The following is an 18,633-nucleotide window of genomic DNA, read 5'->3' as shown; positions in this document are numbered from 1 at the left end:
TTGCGTGTAGAAGGAAGCTTTATAATTGTTTTTATACGAGATACTTACTTTATTTTTGAGAATCCAGTATGTGCACCGATTACTGTGAGAAATAAATATTTTCATTTTGATCATATCTTTACTTTAACACATTGATACCTCTATATCAAAGTGTAAAGAATATCAAAGGTAAGTATAATACAGTACAGTAAAATTTTAAATTAAAACCGCATAAAAACGTCACTGAGCATGTTCTGTTATGGTTTCGTAAAATGTGAAAACGATGCCGTGCATTATGAATACCCTCAATGCTGTCATAGTAAATCCTCTCAAAAATGCCGGATAACCTTCCTCCGCGTACATTTTCTGAATACAATCAATTATGCCCTTGTATTTGGGCGACTGTGGATCATCTGCTTGAAGTCTAGACTTGATCACATCCACCGGCATTACGATATTTGTGGAAAATATGCCTAAAACTCAGACTATAATACCCTTGGAAAAGCAATATTTAATAATCACCTGCAAATCCACCCGCAATCAATTCTTTGGTAATGTTTGGCGCATTCCAATCCTTAAATATGCTAAATCGCAGCCCTTCGTAGGTCAACGTATAAATACCGCTGGTGGGACAATCTCTGTAAGATGATAGAACTACAGCTCTATTAAAATTTTGTTAAAATCAACGCCATCCAACCTGATAAAAGTCGGAATGAATCCCTTATAGAGGCCCTTCACTCCACTTCTTTTCATCACATTTTTGAATGTTTGATATGTCCCATTATGTTTTTCATTGGATTTTGATCCAATATATTTCTGTTGCGTTTGTTGGAGTATTTTTAATAGTTCAACAGGCGTTGTTATTAAAACCTGTGCGAAACCTGCTATGCAACCTAAAAAAACGGATTAACCCAAACACTATTAAAGATAGGACACTCTACCTGCAAAAAAAACATGTTGTATTTCTCTCATGTCTTCCGACCTGTAGTGGTATTCATTCCCCAATAATTTTACTATAGTTCCATACACACCAAAGAAGACCGCATTTGAGGGGCCGATAATTAATAAAGGACTTGTAAAACCTTTATAAAACCCCTTTAATCCCTCAGATTGATAGATGTTTATCACAGCGGAACGTTTAGTTTGTCCATAATTTTGTTCAATTACTTTGATTGTATCTAGGGGATGAGTTACTATAATTCCGCAACATCCTGTAAATATTTTAATCATTCAACGTATTTTTTGGGCTGAAGTATGTGTGAAATTAATGTAATATAACATTTTGCTTGTTTATTTATATGATACAAATTTATAAACATATTTTAATAGGTGTTAAAGAAATGTTTTTATTGTAAATTTTGTAGTAATACTAAGCTGCTAAGTACGTACAGTCCATTATAATTTAGTGTGGGACATATCTCAATAAAAGTTTGCAGTAAAAACGCGTTATAAATAATTAAATTCAAATATTAGAAAATCTTTGATGCGAGATATGCAACTCACATTGCACCATCATGCGCATGGCAATAGCAAAATGTCATAAGAAGGAATTTGTAAACAATGGAATTAGTGCCTTATTAGAATAACTTACATATAATACTTAAAATAAACGCGAAAACAACAAGAATGTACGCAAAAAATGGACAGTGAAAAGATACCTCCAACTAATCCTGCCAGAAAATCAACCATCATACTTCCACATTAATTTTGGACCAGGATACTGCACATCCCATTCTTTGAATAAGATATTGCTTTTAAACAGGATAAAAGTTTCTTGGCAGTATTTTTATACACGACGATTTAGAATGCTTTAAACTATTTGACATTAAAAAAACAAACAGACAATGCTGTCACGTAAAAATAAAGATCTTCGAACAATAAAGGAGGGTGTTGTTGGCAAATATGTCAAAAAAGACACACCACCAGAAATACCAAGTGAGTAACTAAACAAACACCTGTTTGATGCATATTAATATGTATTGTTTTAGTTATAAATGTTTGGACTACAGAACCAAAGAAAAGATTATCGAACCAAAGCAGATCTTTACCATTGCAATTCCAAGTGTCAAATAGGAATACTACCCAGACAAGTAGTACTGTGCAGAAGTTTGGAAATCAAAAGGCTACTGTCAGTGATGTTGGTTTAGGTGCACATGAAGGAAAATATACTCCCAGTGCATCTGTGCCTGATTTAGCAACAAGGTAAGTATTTTCATTAGTTAATTGTTGATTTTATATTATTATATATATATATATTGTAGGTTTGCAAATTTATCAGTAGGCTTAAACAATGAGAATGGTTCACAACTCAATCCCAATCAGTCCAATGGTGGTAATGCTCAACATATTTATGTGAATGCTCCTGTCACGAATTCTTCTTATATAGATAATTCTGCTGTAAGTGTTCATAATTAATGAAATTTTGATGATTGAATAAAACACCTTTCTTTATAGAATAATGCAAATTATGTGGAAATAGACCAGATTTATCCATTACCATCACAGGAGACAAACCCAACCTATAAGGAGCCTGTTTCATACCATCGAACAAATTCTCCTATTTACCAAAATACCAGTGAAAGTGCCAATTTACCCAGAACAAGTCAAGACACAACTCCTATTTATAGTAATACAAACGTGGAAAGATTTAGGACCACTGCCCCAGGTATGTCTTATGGAGAATCATTAGCCCATCATCTAAGGTACAGTATGGGCAGGAGTGATAATACTCAAGGTAATATTAATATGGGAGTGATTTTGGAGACTAAGTTGTATGTATGCTTTTAGAACAATCTGAGGAGTTGCCATTACCACCTGGATGGTCAGTTGATTATACATTAAGAGGGCGTAAATACTACATTGATCACAACACTAAAACCACTCATTGGTCACATCCTTTGGAAAGGGAAGGCCTTCCAACAGGTTGGCAGTGCATTCAGTCACCACATTATGGGTTATATTATGTAAAGTAAGCAATAATATTAATTATAACATGAAATTTTCGCTAGCATGGTTGTTTCCCAATATAGCCTAATGTAAATTTTTATTTTTTAAACTTTGACATTCCATCACTATTATTTGATAAAAAATCAGTAGGGTGGATTTTAAGTAGGTAAAATATCATCTGTCCTAAATTTTATTAAAAAATGATCTTTTAGATTTTTACATGTATTTCATTTTAAAAGTAATTAACATTTGATCAACATTATGTGTAATGGCAATTGTGATTTTTTTCAGTCATATAACAAGGCAGGCACAGTATCAGCATCCCTGCCTAATGCCTTGTTACAATTATCAACCTGAATATTCGAATCCTCCTAGACCCACTCACTATCAACCTCACAGTGTTTTAGTGCCTGCCAATCCATATTTGCTTGAAGAAATACCCCACTGGCTTAATGTGTACTTCCAAAGTAAGAATTTAATTTTCTTTTATGCATAATCTAAGTTTGTTGTTTGCAGCCAGTACAGATTTAGATCACAAGCTAAGATGGGACATGTTCAGATTATCTGAATTGGATTGCTACAATGCAATGCTTACAAGATTATACAAACAGGAATTACAAAATATTGTAATGAGATATGAATCTTACAGGTACAGTTTGGTTGTTAGCTTGATTCTAATTGAAATTATATGAATCTAATTTGATTTTAGATCTGCCTTACTTGTTGAAATGGAAAAATTTAGAGTGAATCGAACTAATCCAAGGGCTGTGAGTGGACAGTAAAAGTTCCTTTCTATTTATTTTAATTATTGACTAAAACATGAACAAAATGTGATTTTAATTATATTATAATAATAAATAGCTTTTATCACTTCTTTTCAAAGTCTTCATCATCATTATGGATGTTGTATTTTTCAACATTCAAGCCTTTTACTGAATATACTGTTGCATCTCGAATTCCTAGCGTTTTTGTCCATTTTTGTGCTACAAATAAACATGCTTTTATTTTATGTATTTTATGTTTTAATAAATATTTACCTGGTGTCATTTTAAGTTCTTCTTCTGACTTTAAACCGTAATATTTGGCCCAGTCTCCTTTACCTTGGTAGAACATGTAACACACTAAACCGAAAGCATTCCAACATATCAGCATATAAGCCAGGGACAGTCTGTTTTTCCATAAATATGCCTTATCCTGCGGAATAGGATTGGTGTTTCGTCGTACAAATCTTCTCAGCCAGGGAAATCTAAATAACGACATTTCAAATAATTATTTCTCACCCTTGCATATATTTTTAAAATTATGTAAATCAGCTGTTGTCAAGTGAGGTTAATAATTTGACGGATAAACATTATCACGTTGCCTGTAATACCGACTGAGAAGAAAATAAACAAAATGGCGAAGCCCTAAAAAATTATGAAATTTGAAGTCTTGTCAAAATTTTAAGTACATTAATCAAAAAACCTTTTTTATTATAATGAACTAAATTCCCAGTAACTTTTTCATTCGCCCAATAAATGTAAGTGTTATTTTAAGTTTTACGGTGATCGTTAAATTAGTTCGTACGAAAATATGTTGCCTTAAATGGATGTAAAATTTACATACTTTTTAAGACAACCGATTCTTTATAAAGGACATAAATTGTACGATGCTATTCCAGTTAGTAATCCCTATCAAAAACCATGGACAACACCGTCGGCGACACTCTACAAATAAACCCCACGGACAGGTTAGAAAATCAGACGTTCCCTCACAACATTATCGAAAAGGAACCGAAATCCGAGTTGAGACGGTGAGTTAGCTGTTGCTTTTATTGCATGTTTTTAAGTTGCATGTTCTCTTTAGAGCTGACAAAATTGCGAATTTATCTTGGACCCTCGATATTCGTAAAAGCCATGGACCCCAGGGATTGCCAAACGAAATTTCATCCCCCAACAGGTTATTTATAATCTAATTGTTTTTCATATTCGAATTTGTTCTATTTTGGGTATGTATGTGTATGTTTGTATTTAGTTAGTTTACACAGTATATACACAAAGATAATATCACATTATCTATCTAATGTTTTATTTTAATTCAAGTTGTTTCTCTATTAACTTATATGAAAATGAAGGCCATAATTCTAAATTCTTTTAGTTTAACACTAACTAAAATAAAAAATATTCATTTAAATATTTATTGAAAATCAAAAAGTGTTCAACATCACATATTTGGATGGATTCCATGTGTATTTGCAATTTATTTTAAATTGCTGCGGTTTTATGAATGTAAGCAACGAAAATAGTCTACAATGCCACGCCAAGAGTTGGTTTGTGCAGCTGAGTGTAGTATTTGATTTTATTATTTGATTTACTAACAAAAAGTGTGTCATATAATGTGTATAATATTTCTACACAAATTTTGCTCATTTACGACATTTAAAAGTTCTATCTGTAAATATTTAACATATAATAAAGTAAAAATAAATTATTGTATATCTTTGAAGGTTTTTAACAAAATGTATTATTAATCTTATGAAATTCCACTAAATATAAATATTAGTCTGAAGTTCGGATGACTATTATTTTATTTTATTGTGAATATTTAATACAGAATAAAAACTGTAATTAAATTACTAAATTTATAAGTTTAAAGAGAAACATAAATATGTAATAATATTTTGTAAAATCAATAATTAATAACTTATTTATAAAATGTCCAATAGGAATGATCATTGTGTAGTAATCCAATAATCTATAATTGTTGCCAAAGAGATAGCACACTTTCCTATTTATTGTTAATTAAGATTACTTAAACATTATATATGCTCTGTGTGGCTGGTCACAGAAATGGCACACATTTAATATTTATTAAATAAGTTACACATAACTTGCTAGTATTTTGTAGAGACATAGATTCAACTTTTCAATTAGTCACAATTCATCTAAATTTGATGATTTTTATGTATTTCTTTAAGTTTTCCATTGGATTTAGATCTCGACTCTGGCCAATCGAAAACCCCAATGTTCATTTAATAACTAGAATTCAATATTTTTATTTGGAGGACGTTGAACGTATTGTTTACAATCTATTAAACTTGGATTCCGTCCAAAGTACTCTTCGTCAAAATTTTAGAGAATAATTAATATGTTTGCACTAAAAACTTTATCCTTGTTCGAATTTTACTTTTTGATACCAAGAGTTTCTTTACTGAATAAAATAAATTAAATTTAAAATTTCTTACTTTTCTCTGGCGATCACTATAATTGTCACAATAAATTAAAATGAAACCCATTTTGACATAATAAAAAAATATAATATATAATTTTATGATTCTTTTTTCTTAAATCTAAAACCAGTATGCAAATTTAATAAATGTGTTTATTCACTACTATTATCTACATGCGAATGCCGTGCGTGTTCTCGTTTTATTTCCAATATTATGAATGTAAACAACCAAAATAGTTGGCAATGCCATGCCAGACATCAATTTGTTGTACTGTATAGCATTCCTCCATTATACGGTTTGATATTTTGACGGAATGTTATGCTTCTCAAATTGTTGTGATATTAACATGAAAATACTATCTTATAAATGAAAAACAAGTCAATAATATTGTAGTATATTGTTCTAATATAATTTATCTTGGGTATTATAGTTTAAATTTAGAATACTTTACAATGAAATATTCTTGGAACAATTTATGTATCTTCTAAATAGTTAGCTCGGGAATTTACAAGGATAATTAACGGGAATGCCAACAACGTCCCGTATTTTCAAACAACGCTTTAAATACATTTCGGGTTTACAGAAGGGAAGTGACTGAGTTGAATTTTAACTGTATGATGTCACCGCTTTAACCATTCAACCATAGATTTATGGCCCATTCGCATGTGAGGTTTTATCAAATATTGTGACAGTCATATAGTCTTTTTGTGTTTACAATCTAAAGATACTTATTGTATAAAAATATTTTATTCCAATTCTTATCAAAAAAATGTTTGAAATAGGCGAACAAATATTATTGATTATTTATATATCATTATACATTTATTTTATTTTAACAATTATCTAGTTTTATCTTATTATCTTTTATTATTATTTCCATGTTCATCTTAAGACATTCTTAATATTTTTATGGAAGAATCCTAATATGAAATTCCTGTGACCAAGCCTGGTCTATTTTCGGCGCATGGTCTGCATAATTTATATATCCGTTCGTTGTTCTCATCATTGTGTGAGTCATTAAACATTCAGACCGACTGAATCGATGGGATGCCATGCGTAGTATTTTTTAATAAACATGCTTAAATAATAAAATTAAAATTTTATCGATTTTTCCCGGGGATGAAACAGCTCGCGTTAATAAGTACCTATACAGGCTGGCACTAGATTTGTATTTGATTACGATTTGGCTAATCGGAGGCACATTTCGAGCGTTTGATCCGTGAATCGGGGTCGGTGGGTCTCTCGTAACGCACGAATTTCACGTCACAGTCTAGGGTGTACTACAACGGTTGTAACACGATACTTTAATATGTTACACAAGTATGTAATATTTAATCGCACTCTGTTAAACACCAGCTTAATGCACAATCAATCAGGTGGTTTATTTCTATATTGCCACGTGAGAGTAAGTGACATACGACAGCATGGGCATTAAATATCTTGTGTCAAAGACGCATAAAATAAAAGCGTAATTTTCACATTTCCAGCAACGAAGAAAAGAACAAAGATGAGGTTCCGAAGCAGAAGATCGCGAACCCAATGGATGCGTGGCTGCACAATGGAACGATGGGCTCGCGAAGTGCCATTTTGATATTTAAAAGTTCGGCACTGGCCAATTCCACCGAGTCGGCGATCAAAGAGAAGCCTGCCTATAAGCTGCACGTTTCATACAAAGTGCTGCAAGCAGAGACCAGACTTCTGTCCAAGCTCTTGGACTGTCACGGAGTCACGGAGGTACCACCGAACGCGTCCGATTTCAATCTGTTGTGGACTGGGTCCCATCCCAAGCCAGGTTAGAAAAATAATTAAGTCTTTTCAATGGTGCTCTAGTGAAAAAGCTTGTCTTTATTTATGATTTGTTTAATCAATTAAATTATTTCCTTATTTTATATAAAAATATCGAATAGTAAAATATGCACATTTAGTATCAACATAAAAAAGTATTTCGTTGTATATCATGTGTATTGGTCATATACTTTGAATTGATACAATTTTATGAATGTAACTATATGAGTCTACAATTCCATGTCAAGAATCAGTTTGTAGTAGAATTTTATCTACTACTGATAACATGGTATTTTTTATTTAAATTTAAATTCAGAATAATTCTTATTTAAAGTATAAAAAAATATCTGTCACATTGTTAATCTGTTAACATACTTCCATTATCAAAAGTATGAGATATACTACTAATTTTCTCGTATTTAATAACAATTCTCTTGATCTTTGTTTAATGGTACTTATTGTTTTTTAACTTTTAAAAAAGTTAATTTTGAGGTATCATATACAGTGATGATAATTATTGTAGCAACTTTTTAAAATGTTAATTTTAGCCATGACTTTTATTTAATATATATATATATATATATATATATATATATATATATATATATATATATATATATATATATATATATATATATATATATATATATATATATATATATATATATATATATAGATATATATATATATATATATATATATATAATATTAATTTACTATTGTTGTTTTATACAGTATTGTAAATATATTATATTATTATTCTATAAAACATCGATGCTTTGATCTTCTAACTAAACCGTCATAATTTTGGATTTGTGTTTAGGATTGTTTTCATGTTGAAACACATTTATTAAGAGTATCATTTCTTCAGTATATGGCAGAAGAATTGACGCATCCCCATAGCATAATTGGACCACCATCTTACTTTACTGTGCGTAGTTTCGTCCTTGTTGGATATTAAATATAAGCAGAACTATACATTTTTTATAAATTTAATTTAGGCTCGTCACTAAAAACTATTCGTTCTACTTATTCTGTGGTCCATTGAATGTGATCCTAAGTAATTCAAAAACGGTCATTTTTTCTTGTAGGTCAGGGATCTTCATCTAATTCTTGAGTTAATTTCAGCAAGTCCCATTTCTTCCAGACTTTAAAGTTCCTTTAAATTTTTAAATAATATGAGAAACGGTTGACTTATTTAGCCGTAAACCATCTCGTCTAATCATTTCGTCTTGTTTCTCTCGGTTTTGGTAACGCTGAATTATAATTTTTCTTACAGTTTCAATTCTTCACTTGATATGTACTGGTATCCAACTCATGCAGTACAGCTCATATTTTCAATATATTTTACTAAGTTGTTATAATTATGTCTACTGTGTGTCAAGTACATCAACAAACGGACATCTGTGAAACCATTAAATTTATGCAGATTATTTTGAAAGCATTTGTCTGTTGTGTCTTCCATAAACAAGTTTTAAATTTTAGTTCCCAGTTATTTAATGTCTGTATAATTATTATTTTAAAAATTCCAAAAATAACTGAATTAACGAAGTATGAGCGAGGCTTGTGTTTAATTATACGAATATAATATATGATATAATGAAATTTCTACAACTACGAAACAGTCTCACTGAATACGATATAAAGCAAAAAAACGAAGGGGAAAAAATATTTCGGTCGGAAAAGTTGCTTGAACCAAGTTGTTTCCTTGACTGTAACAGTTGTTGGACCAGGATGTAAGACTAGAAAGAAACCTTAGCTAACTAAGAACAATCTTAAGTCTCGTTTAGAATGAGTTTAAAGATATTTCACAGAAAATTGTGTTTTTATGAGTCTAATTTTTAGGAAAACTTCATTTTACATTTATATAAAGTTTTTTAATATTAAAATTGATATACTTTAATTAAAACCTTCAGCTGTTTAATACAACTGAAGTGACATATATGTTGTGAGGAATATCACAATATGTTGTATCCACCTCTAAACATAGAGGAGATGTATGCTCGAATGAGATTATTAATTTCCTAAAATTGGTATATTTGTCGAAAAACATTATATGTTTGCCTCCTACAAAAACGATTATACACTTTATTAAATCCATGTGCGAAGATGTTTTGTATATACAGTATAAAAAAGTAAACAGCTATTGACAGGATTTTTTTAATAATAAAAGGTGGTGCGTTGTTAATTTCTTGGATCAGTATGTTTCCTTCTAGATATTTATTTATCAAAATTATTTACAGGGACCTTTAGAAGTTTGGCACCGCACCAACGATTGAACCATTTTCCTCGTGCTTATGAGTTGACACGCAAAGATCGCCTTTACAAGAACATCGAAATGATGGCGCACAGCAAGGGTGCCAAAAATTTCGATTTCATACCACAAACGTTCGTCATGCCTCTGGAATATCGGGAACTCTGCACCACACATAACCGTGTCAAGGGTCCTTGGATCGTTAAACCGGTGGCATCTAGTCGCGGACGCGGTACATATTGACATATTAATTTCGCAATTTGTTCCTTATTTTTATGTATTTACAGGCATTTTTATTGTTGAAACACCGAACCAAGTGCCTCTCGAGGAACCAGTTGTCGTTGCCAAGTACATCTCTAAGCCGTTGCTTGTCGCCGGACACAAATGCGATTTACGACTTTACGTTGTAGTTACCAGTTTCGATCCTCTGATGATCTACATCTATGAGGAAGGTCTAGTCAGGTTTGCCACCGTCAAATACGACTCTAGTCACAAGCAGTTGTGGAATCCCTGCATGCACCTTTGCAACTATAGTATTAACAAGTATCACAGCGACTATGTCAAGTAAGTTTTATTAAACCTTAATTATTTTTTAGTTTATTTTTTCGTACACTTTAATATTAAACTCAAAATAAGCATTTTAAAGTAGTGTGTTTTTAATGTAGTTAAAATTAACAATGGAATAATAAAAATAAAATTTTTCTTGGGTGTGGTAAAGTTGTTAGTGGCTATAGGGAAAATATTGGAACTCTCATACATTTTAATTAAGGTAATTTACGTACACTGAACACGAGAAACAGACTCTCCACATTTGGTCTCGAAGCTTAAATAACACGTTATATTTGTATTCTTCAATTTATGATTTTATTTAAAATAACCTCCAGAGTGAATGACAAGACCAAATAAGATTTTGTTGACAAAAATTATTAAATTCTATGAAAATTTTTCACATTGTTCATCGATAGTTTCTTCAATGATAAATATTTCTTGAATAAATGAAAAGTATAGACATATAATTTTTAGCGATCTTGCCGTTACCGGCCTTTGAGTAATTTTTTCAAGAAAAAATTCAAATCAATATCCCAAATTACACATTATTAATCGATAGTTTGTTTGTTAGGGGTTACCTGTCGTAATTTTATTACTATAAATGTTAAAATCGGTAAAATCAAGGACTTTCTATAAGACTCATTACGGCAGAATAAATGGAACGATTTTTTCATCACATCGATAATATACTTAATATACAATTTTCATTAATAAACTCGTGTTATAAAATTAGGGATATTGAAAAAGATGTAATAATCTCGTTGTCATTAGATTTTAAAATTTTATAATTAACAATAACGACTTAATAAATTTAACTTAAATTTACTACATTGTATAACCTTTATGGACATCGATAACTGCATGACACATCCTCTGCATCCCTTCTATGACGTTCAATTCTTTTTAAGTTATTACATATTGACCCATACTTTTCCTTGGTCTACCACTTATGGATCTTCCTAATGTAGAGCTAGTTTGATAAAATCGAGTACATCAGCGAGAAATAACACTTTGTGGAGCTTTGAGCCTACATACGAATTCTATCTGAATGACCCTAGATTCCAATTGGTCTACCCTTCTCCTCACGAGTTAATTTTCGTCTAGGCATAACTATTTCGACAAATACCCATGCAAACATTACTGTAATCAATTATAAACTAAATGCACATTGTATTGATTTGTTTAAAAACGTTTGAAGTTTTTTTCTCTATTTTTTTGTCTGAAATTTCATAAAAATTGATAAAATAGCTACTATATGTATATACGATCAAGTACAATTAAAGTGGATCTATTTTATTTTTTCATAAAATGTAGCTAATTTCCTTAATTTTTGAACATTAGTTGATCTTCAGTACCAATTAACTTCATTTCTCATAATTCTTACAAAACTACCAATTCCATTTCTTTACTATTTTATTGGTATTAATTCAATATCTTAACCTAACAATATTTATAAATAAATAATAGGAAAATAAAACAAATACGTGGTGACTTGTATTCATTAAAGTTAGTATTTCAACCAATGAAATGACCATCCTCCTTTTTACAACATTGATGCCAAACTTATTTAAGGGTTTTTCTTATTATGAAGCCTTAGTACCAGGTCTAAAAAATTCATTCATGCAATTAGTCTTGATTTTGAAAGTATAAGGTGTTTCTAAAAATTTTCCAAACTTTTAGAACACGTAAAACACGTCTAGTAATGAAGAAAATCTAAATAAATTTTTTCACGTCCTTTTTCTAGAAAATATTAATTATGTTTTAAAACTATTAAACTTTTTATATACTTTGAACAATTTAGAAAAAATGTACACTTCATTAATTTCAATTATCACAGTCATTTTTGAGATATTTTACTTTTAATGTTTGGCAAAAATTGAAGTGATTGAATCCGGGAGAAAATTTAGAAAAAAAATATTTTGGTTTTCTTCATTATTAGACGTGTTCTGTTTATTCCCAATTTTTGTCAACCTTTGAACACCTTTAACTTCGCACAACATATACAAACATATGTATGTGCAATTAGAGAAAAACCTTTGTACTTACAAACATAATAATTATTCAAAATCAGCTCAATAACTCATCAGCTCAATAACTCTACAAATAAGTTACTTTTCTCTATAAAGAGTTTGTTACATTGTAATGATTATTTTTATATATTACTTTTTATTTAAAAATAAATCTTGTAAATTAAGACTTTACTTGTGCGCATTTCTTATTAATATTCTAAACAGCCATCAAAGGTACTCAAAATATGACTTGTGTTAATATCCAAATCCGGGAAGTGATGACATTTATTACTTCCCGTTTTGTGTAAATATATAATTTAAAATCATCATTGTTACATACTCAGTTATGTTATATATACGAATATTTAATAGTAAATTTAAATGTTAGCTTCTTTTTTCTTTTTATCACAATATTGTGATCACGAATGTTTTTAATTAAATAAATTATTTGAAAATAACGAAATTTGTTGATCTTTCATATATAAGTAACTCAACTATCCTTCATCCGATATAAACTAATATCTCGCGTACTTTAATTAACTTTCAACAAAATATAATTCTTTATAGATCGGAGGATCCTTCCGCCGAAAATGTTGGTCACAAATGGACGTTAAGTGCGTTACTAAGACATCTAAAATCGGAAGGAAGAGACACCGTTTGGCTAATGTCGCAAATCGAGGATCTCATAATAAAATCCATATTGTCCTCGGCGAACTCCATCGTTTCGGCTTGCAATATGTTTGTACCCCACCAGAACAACTGTTTCGGTAAGGTTCATAAGTGCCGGCTGTCCCTTGAACTAATTAACAACGTTACAATTTAGAATTGTTCGGTTTTGATATACTGATCGACGAGAATCTAAAACCGTGGCTGCTGGAGGTCAACTTGTCGCCATCACTTAACTGTGAGAGTCCACTCGACGTCCGTCTAAAATCGGCAATGCTTGCGGATCTTCTCACGCTGATCGGGATTCCAGCCGTAGATCCAGTCTTAAGACCGTCCACATCGTCTACCAGCACCAGATCACACGCGAAGATGAAAATGAATTACGTAAGTATCAAAGATTTTCTTTACTTATTGCCATCACTTCGCCAGTCGATATGTCGTTTAACAAAATTTATGTCAATCGTGAGGGTTGTTGTCACTGTTTCGACTACCCCGTTAAGGAAACCAATGATCTGTTGTAGCCGTTGCCGCGATACTCCGGTACATGTATGCTGGAGTGGTTTCTCGTAGGTAACGGTCGCAAACCATGAATGAAATTGGCATAATTGATATAGTTGTTGTCTCACTAGAGTGTATACGGTTCTCACTTAACCTAATGTTGAATCAGTGCCGGCGGGTGTGCTCAGCTGATGGTCTGAGCGTCACCACCAAGAAGTCAGATGCCAATTCGCAGCCTGTAATGCCGCCCTGCAACAGTGAGGAGAATAAGATTGTGAAAATGGCTCGAGACCAGTTCGAAAGGCGTGGCGGGTTCGTCCGAATCTTTCCTGCAATTGATAGTTGGGATAAATATTCTAGATATCTTGGTGAGTACTAACTTTTGTCAGAGCCCGTAACCAATTCATGAACGTTCACTCAAAGACAGATAACATCTACTTTTTACATGAATTGTACTCTATCAATTCTCTTTATAAGATTTTAAATAATAGTTACTATTGCAATTAATTTTTATGTTAAACATTTTCTGTTAGGGAAATTTTTTAGTAAAATTTTTTTACACAAATACTTATTAAACTGTTTTGTTAAGGTTGTGGTGAGTTTTTAACAAAAAATACTTCATTTACACTAAAACTACATTTTTAGCTTTACACGTCTGAATGTAACATAAAAATTCTTTTGTTAAAGATGTGGTAAGTTTATTCGTTGTTAATAACAATATTCAAAAGAAGAATTCCTGTTGTAATGAATTTTTATGTAAAACAATATTTTGTTAGGAGAAGTTAATTACTTTCTTTACTCTAAAAATACATTTTTAGTTTTAGACATCTAAATATAACATCAAAACTTTTGTTAAACTTTTTCGTTTTTCGTTAATAACAATATACAAGACAGAATTCCGGCTGTAATTAATTTTTATATAAAGCATTGTTCTTCAGTTTTTCGTTGTTAATAATAATATTTTTAACAATAGTTCTTGTTACAATTAATTTTTTTATGAAACAATATTCTGAAAGGGGAATTTTTTGATAAAATTTACTTCTCTTATAATAAAACTATATTTCTAAGCTTACAAATCTGTTTTAATAAAATTGTTGTGTGTTTTTCGCTGTTAATCATAAATTTCTAAACAATATTCTTTTGAATTTTTGAAAAATTATAATGTATTATATATTATATTATTATTATTTATTTAAAAGATTTTCATTTAGTTTTTTTTTTCATATTAACATGCGTAAAATTAATATCCTTTGATTTTCTATAACATTACATATTAAAAACGAGAAAAAAATATAGTTTTTTCTTGAAACTACTTTGTAGAGATGTCCGGTATTGAATTAACGCCGCCCAATTAATATAGTAAAAAATAAATTACTTTCACGTCAATCTACTCGGCCATTTAATAAGTTCTTTATGGATTTTATAGTAGAAAGTGATATTTTTCAGACCCCACTACTGGAATACCCATAACCATCCAGAGCACAAGTGTATACAGCCTTAACGTGAACCACAATTATAATTTAATGCTGTTCACACAATTGTTCCCTGATGTCTATGTGCCTATCTCCAAAATGCAGGATAAAATACTGAAAAGATCTCGCTTCGGCCTCAACAACAAGCGCGACATGTCTCTAGACAGATTAGGTACTGTTTGATTTATAAATGTCGTCAAATCTGTGTGTGTGACAAATTCAAATTGTAGCCATCGATAAATCCGTAAGCGGCAGACAGGACAGGTATGAACGCACACTAAGCCAGGGCCACAGATCCGACTTGCACCCACGCAAAATTGTAAAGGAACCTGAAGCTATTGAATTAAGAAAGAAAATTGTCGAACTGTTGCAAAGCGGCAAAAAAATATCGTAAGTAAATTGAAAACGCTTGCGAAATGGATTTTCAGTCGCCACCTTTATTTGCGATTCAATTATAGGATGATGTTTTAGGCAATTCGAGTCACGGAAGACATTCAGTCATTATCTCGTCTGTGTGTTGAAGCGTATTGTGGCCGGACCAAATCAGGAAGACCACATTGATATTGTGATAAAGTTCTTGCAGAAGGCTTCTAACTACGTTCGTACTCCTTTCTCCGTCAAGGTTTGTTTTCAGTTTTTTATTGATCACTTACATTTGTTTGTAAAACAGTATAATAATTATACATTTTTTTTATTTAAGGCTCCTTGCAATAAGCTAGAATTAAAAGATCGAACTGCAATAACAGCGAAACAACTAAATGACTTTTTATACTTGTACAACAGGGAGACAGATTTATTTGTTGATAAAAAAGACAAGCCAAATCAAATACCTTCTAGTCTGTATAGCGAGTTTTTGGAACATGCCAGGTAAGTTGCGAATACAAATTACTAACTATTAAAAAATCATAAACACATAACACTCAATGTTGAGTATATACAGTGGTCCATTTAATATAATTTGAGATTATAAGTTTGTGGCAGTGATGAAAATAACTTTTTTCTAAGTAATTCTTCTTGTCATATCAAATTATGGAATAAAGAGTCAAATATTAGTTAATGTAGTTCAGGTTTCTAATGTTTTGCCAACGTTCCTGGTTCTTGGAACTAAACTGAAGATTCGGGCAAAGTCAGATTTGACTTGTGTTGGAAAGCATTGCGAACGCCTTAATAGCAATAGTTCATCTAAACTCGATGATTTTGGTCTCTTTGATGGAATTCCATAAGTTTTCAATTGAATTTAGATCTGGACTTTGCACTGATCAATCGAAAACCTCAACATTATTATCTTTTAACTAATTTTGACCAACATGGGCGCATCTCGAGAGAACTACCAACCATAACGTTTCCTCCATCGTGTTTAAAAATAGTTGAAGTACATCTAGAGTCTAAACTTTTACTTGAAGGACGATTATTGAACACCTGATCCTATTCTATTATATTTGGATTCATTACTCCAAAGTACTCTTCACCAAAATTCTAGGAGATAATTGAAAAATTTAGTTTTGTTCCATTTTTTTTTATGAAACCAATGGTTTCTTTACTGAAGTACATCCTTGCAAGTTTTGTTCATTCAGTCGACGTCTGATTGTTCTACTAATTCTATACACTGATATTGTTTAACTCAATTCATTTAAATTAAATTTATTAGTCAAGACAAGAATGGATTCCGTTTACTGGTTCTACCAATTTTTCTGTCTATAAAAGGAATTGCTTTTTTCTTAGACAGTCTTTTTATTATATTTTCAAATGAGGGAATATCTTCAAGTTTTGAGCGATGTCAGCAATATTTAGACCTTTATCTTTCATGTGAATTATTATTTTACCTCTTGGAATGCAGTGTTTCTTTATTCTCACTGAAAGTGAGTTATCCAATAAAATAATATAAATCCTGCTAAGAATAAATTCTATTAAAAGTATTTTTAAATAGTACTATAAAACATAAGTAGATTTCTATGTGCCATTTCTTTGAACAACCATATTAGATTAATATGTGCTTTTAAAGTAGTATCTCTGTCGTCTCATTTATTTTTTACACTGATTGGACAACATTTGGCCACGACAAATTGACAATCTAAAAATTTCACAGAGAAAGCGATCTAGAAGAGGTCCTGATGTATCAGACAACGCAAACGGTGCCAACGTACGGCGTAAAGCCCGGCGTGTCGGCGCTACTGAAGTCCGCACCGTCGTCAGGTCTGCGCACCTGTCAGAGATCGCGCGCCCCGAAACCGAAACCGACGCGAATGTCGGCGCTGTTGTGATCTCTGGCACTGAGGCCGATACCGCCCGGTCATCTGGAAGCGGTGGCTGCATCCGCCAGCGGAATAGATTGACGAATGGACGCCGCGCGTCGTTTTTGTGATACTGCTGTGGTCTTCTAAGGATAGGTCCAGTCGAGTGATCTGCGTTGGGCGGTAACATTTTTTTAGTCCGACTTGCTTTACATAATATGATTGTTTTCTTTATTACTTTTTAAGTTGAAGACTATTTATTTATTTAATAAAATTGAGACGTTTAGATATTTTATTATTTCTGTGGTGGTTACAATCATTTTAACGCACCGATGTACTGTGACGAACAAGCTAATACTTTTTGAGGTACTTAACTTAATTATGACTTATGTTAAATGATTCTATGTCGTTATTAGCAAAAAGACCTGTAAACATACATTTAACATGGGGTTAAAATAGACAAGGGATGGAATTGGTTGTAACTTTTGTTCAAGAAGTGCAATTAGTTTGTTAATCAAATTACTAATACCTACATGTTTTCACGTTATCTTGGTTTAGCCACTACATTTATATTTTTGTTGCATTTAATGGTTATGGTTTCTGTTTATTTATAATATAGATTATCTATTGTGATAGTTAACACATTTATTTTTATTTTTGCTCAATTTTTTTTCTCAAAGAACCAAAGTATAGTATTTTGTTTATGTTTTTTATGTTTTGTTTTATTAACAGTCTATTTACAGATTTGTATTTTAATCAATATTTGTTATTGATATTGTGATGCGCTAATGTTTCAACGAACTTTTGCTGTTTGTATTGGATCGTGTTTGTATTTGACTTTTACAGCGCTTAAAGTTCTGTGTCGAATCAACTTACACATGACGATAAAACGTTACCACTTCACGTCATGTTTACGTTGATGGTCGCACCTCAAGGTGCATCCACATCAATAAATATTCACGTTGAATTTATAGTTAAATTTTCATGCAGTGCAAGGTCTATGTAAATATTTTTTGATGCGGCTGCACCCCTAACA

General features: G+C 31.3%; 4 protein-coding genes across 7 annotated transcripts; 2 read left to right on the top strand and 2 right to left on the bottom strand.

Annotated features, from left to right (window-relative positions):
• Window positions 1-98: 98 nt before the first annotated feature.
• On the bottom strand, window positions 99-1,776 carry LOC109609328 (solute carrier family 25 member 45). The gene is made up of 5 exons (XM_020025981.2): window positions 1,638-1,776; window positions 921-1,190; window positions 677-872; window positions 502-617; window positions 99-452 (listed from the first exon to the last, which is right to left on the bottom strand). Exons 1-5 carry the CDS (start codon window positions 1,669-1,671, stop codon window positions 220-222), a joined length of 849 nt encoding a protein of 282 aa, XP_019881540.1. The 5' UTR covers window positions 1,672-1,776; the 3' UTR covers window positions 99-219.
• LOC109609327 (scaffold protein salvador) lies at window positions 1,518-3,807 on the top strand. Of its 2 annotated transcripts, none has more exons than XM_049969987.1 (8): window positions 1,518-1,914; window positions 1,968-2,181; window positions 2,241-2,376; window positions 2,434-2,644; window positions 2,767-2,947; window positions 3,217-3,392; window positions 3,442-3,574; window positions 3,635-3,807. In XM_049969987.1, the coding sequence occupies exons 1-8, from the start codon at window positions 1,824-1,826 to the stop codon at window positions 3,705-3,707; spliced, it is 1,215 nt and encodes a 404-aa protein (XP_049825944.1). In that variant the 5' UTR covers window positions 1,518-1,823; the 3' UTR covers window positions 3,708-3,807. The 2 variants fall into 2 exon arrangements, with proteins under 2 accessions (XP_049825944.1, XP_019881539.1); XM_020025980.2 differs by having other exon boundaries at window positions 2,434-2,713.
• On the bottom strand, window positions 3,692-4,273 carry LOC109609329 (uncharacterized). Its single transcript, XM_049970374.1, has 2 exons — window positions 3,963-4,273; window positions 3,692-3,908 (listed from the first exon to the last, which is right to left on the bottom strand). Exons 1-2 carry the CDS (start codon window positions 4,183-4,185, stop codon window positions 3,793-3,795), a joined length of 339 nt encoding a protein of 112 aa, XP_049826331.1. The 5' UTR covers window positions 4,186-4,273; the 3' UTR covers window positions 3,692-3,792.
• A 51-nt stretch (window positions 4,274-4,324) lies between these two features.
• Window positions 4,325-17,883, top strand: LOC109609365 (tubulin polyglutamylase TTLL5). Of its 3 annotated transcripts, XM_020026023.2 has the most exons (15): window positions 4,325-4,444; window positions 4,586-4,717; window positions 4,771-4,863; window positions 7,621-7,925; window positions 10,162-10,404; window positions 10,460-10,736; window positions 13,298-13,497; window positions 13,554-13,780; window positions 13,918-13,966; window positions 14,026-14,262; window positions 15,341-15,538; window positions 15,597-15,756; window positions 15,838-15,988; window positions 16,067-16,233; window positions 17,453-17,883. In XM_020026023.2, the coding sequence occupies exons 2-15, from the start codon at window positions 4,608-4,610 to the stop codon at window positions 17,625-17,627; spliced, it is 2,592 nt and encodes an 863-aa protein (XP_019881582.2). In that variant the 5' UTR covers window positions 4,325-4,444; window positions 4,586-4,607; the 3' UTR covers window positions 17,628-17,883. The 3 variants fall into 3 exon arrangements, with proteins under 3 accessions (XP_019881582.2, XP_019881584.2, XP_019881583.2); XM_020026025.2 differs by lacking the exon at window positions 4,771-4,863; XM_020026024.2 differs by lacking the exon at window positions 13,918-13,966 and having other exon boundaries at window positions 14,064-14,262.
• The last annotated feature ends 750 nt before the right edge of the window (window positions 17,884-18,633 follow it).

Source organism: Aethina tumida, chromosome 1 (assembly GCF_024364675.1).
Source record: "Aethina tumida isolate Nest 87 chromosome 1, icAetTumi1.1, whole genome shotgun sequence".
Taxonomy (NCBI): Eukaryota; Metazoa; Arthropoda; class Insecta; order Coleoptera; family Nitidulidae; genus Aethina; species Aethina tumida.
Note: the sequence above shows the minus strand (reverse complement) of the source record. Positions and strands in the feature narration are given on the sequence as shown.

What these genes read in the sequence shown, in the direction of transcription:
- LOC109609328 (XM_020025981.2), bottom strand. Translation starts at nt 1,671, where the DNA reads ATGATGGTTGATTTTCTGGCAGGATTAGTTGGAG. An exon ending in TCTGGCAGGATTAGTTGGAG is followed by an intron (nt 1,191 to 1,637) that starts GTATCTTTTCAC and finishes AAATATTTACAG; the next exon opens with GATGTTGCGGAATTATAGTA. An exon ending in TTCATTCCGACTTTTATCAG is followed by an intron (nt 618 to 676) that starts GTTGGATGGCGT and finishes ATCATCTTACAG; the next exon opens with AGATTGTCCCACCAGCGGTA.
- LOC109609327 (XM_020025980.2), top strand. Translation starts at nt 1,824, where the DNA reads ATGCTGTCACGTAAAAATAAAGATCTTCGAACAATAAAGGAGGGTGTT. An exon ending in CTTATATAGATAATTCTGCT is followed by an intron (nt 2,377 to 2,433) that starts GTAAGTGTTCAT and finishes CTTTCTTTATAG; the next exon opens with AATAATGCAAATTATGTGGA. An exon ending in CAGGAGTGATAATACTCAAG is followed by an intron (nt 2,714 to 2,766) that starts GTAATATTAATA and finishes GTATGCTTTTAG; the next exon opens with AACAATCTGAGGAGTTGCCA.
- LOC109609329 (XM_049970374.1), bottom strand. Translation starts at nt 4,185, where the DNA reads ATGTCGTTATTTAGATTTCCCTGGCTGAGAAGATTTGTACGACGAAAC. An exon ending in AGAACTTAAAATGACACCAG is followed by an intron (nt 3,909 to 3,962) that starts GTAAATATTTAT and finishes GTTTATTTGTAG; the next exon opens with CACAAAAATGGACAAAAACG.
- LOC109609365 (XM_020026023.2), top strand. Translation starts at nt 4,608, where the DNA reads ATGGACAACACCGTCGGCGACACTCTACAAATAAACCCCACGGACAGG. An exon ending in GGCATCTAGTCGCGGACGCG is followed by an intron (nt 10,405 to 10,459) that starts GTACATATTGAC and finishes ATGTATTTACAG; the next exon opens with GCATTTTTATTGTTGAAACA. An exon ending in CGAAGATGAAAATGAATTAC is followed by an intron (nt 13,781 to 13,917) that starts GTAAGTATCAAA and finishes GATCTGTTGTAG; the next exon opens with CCGTTGCCGCGATACTCCGG.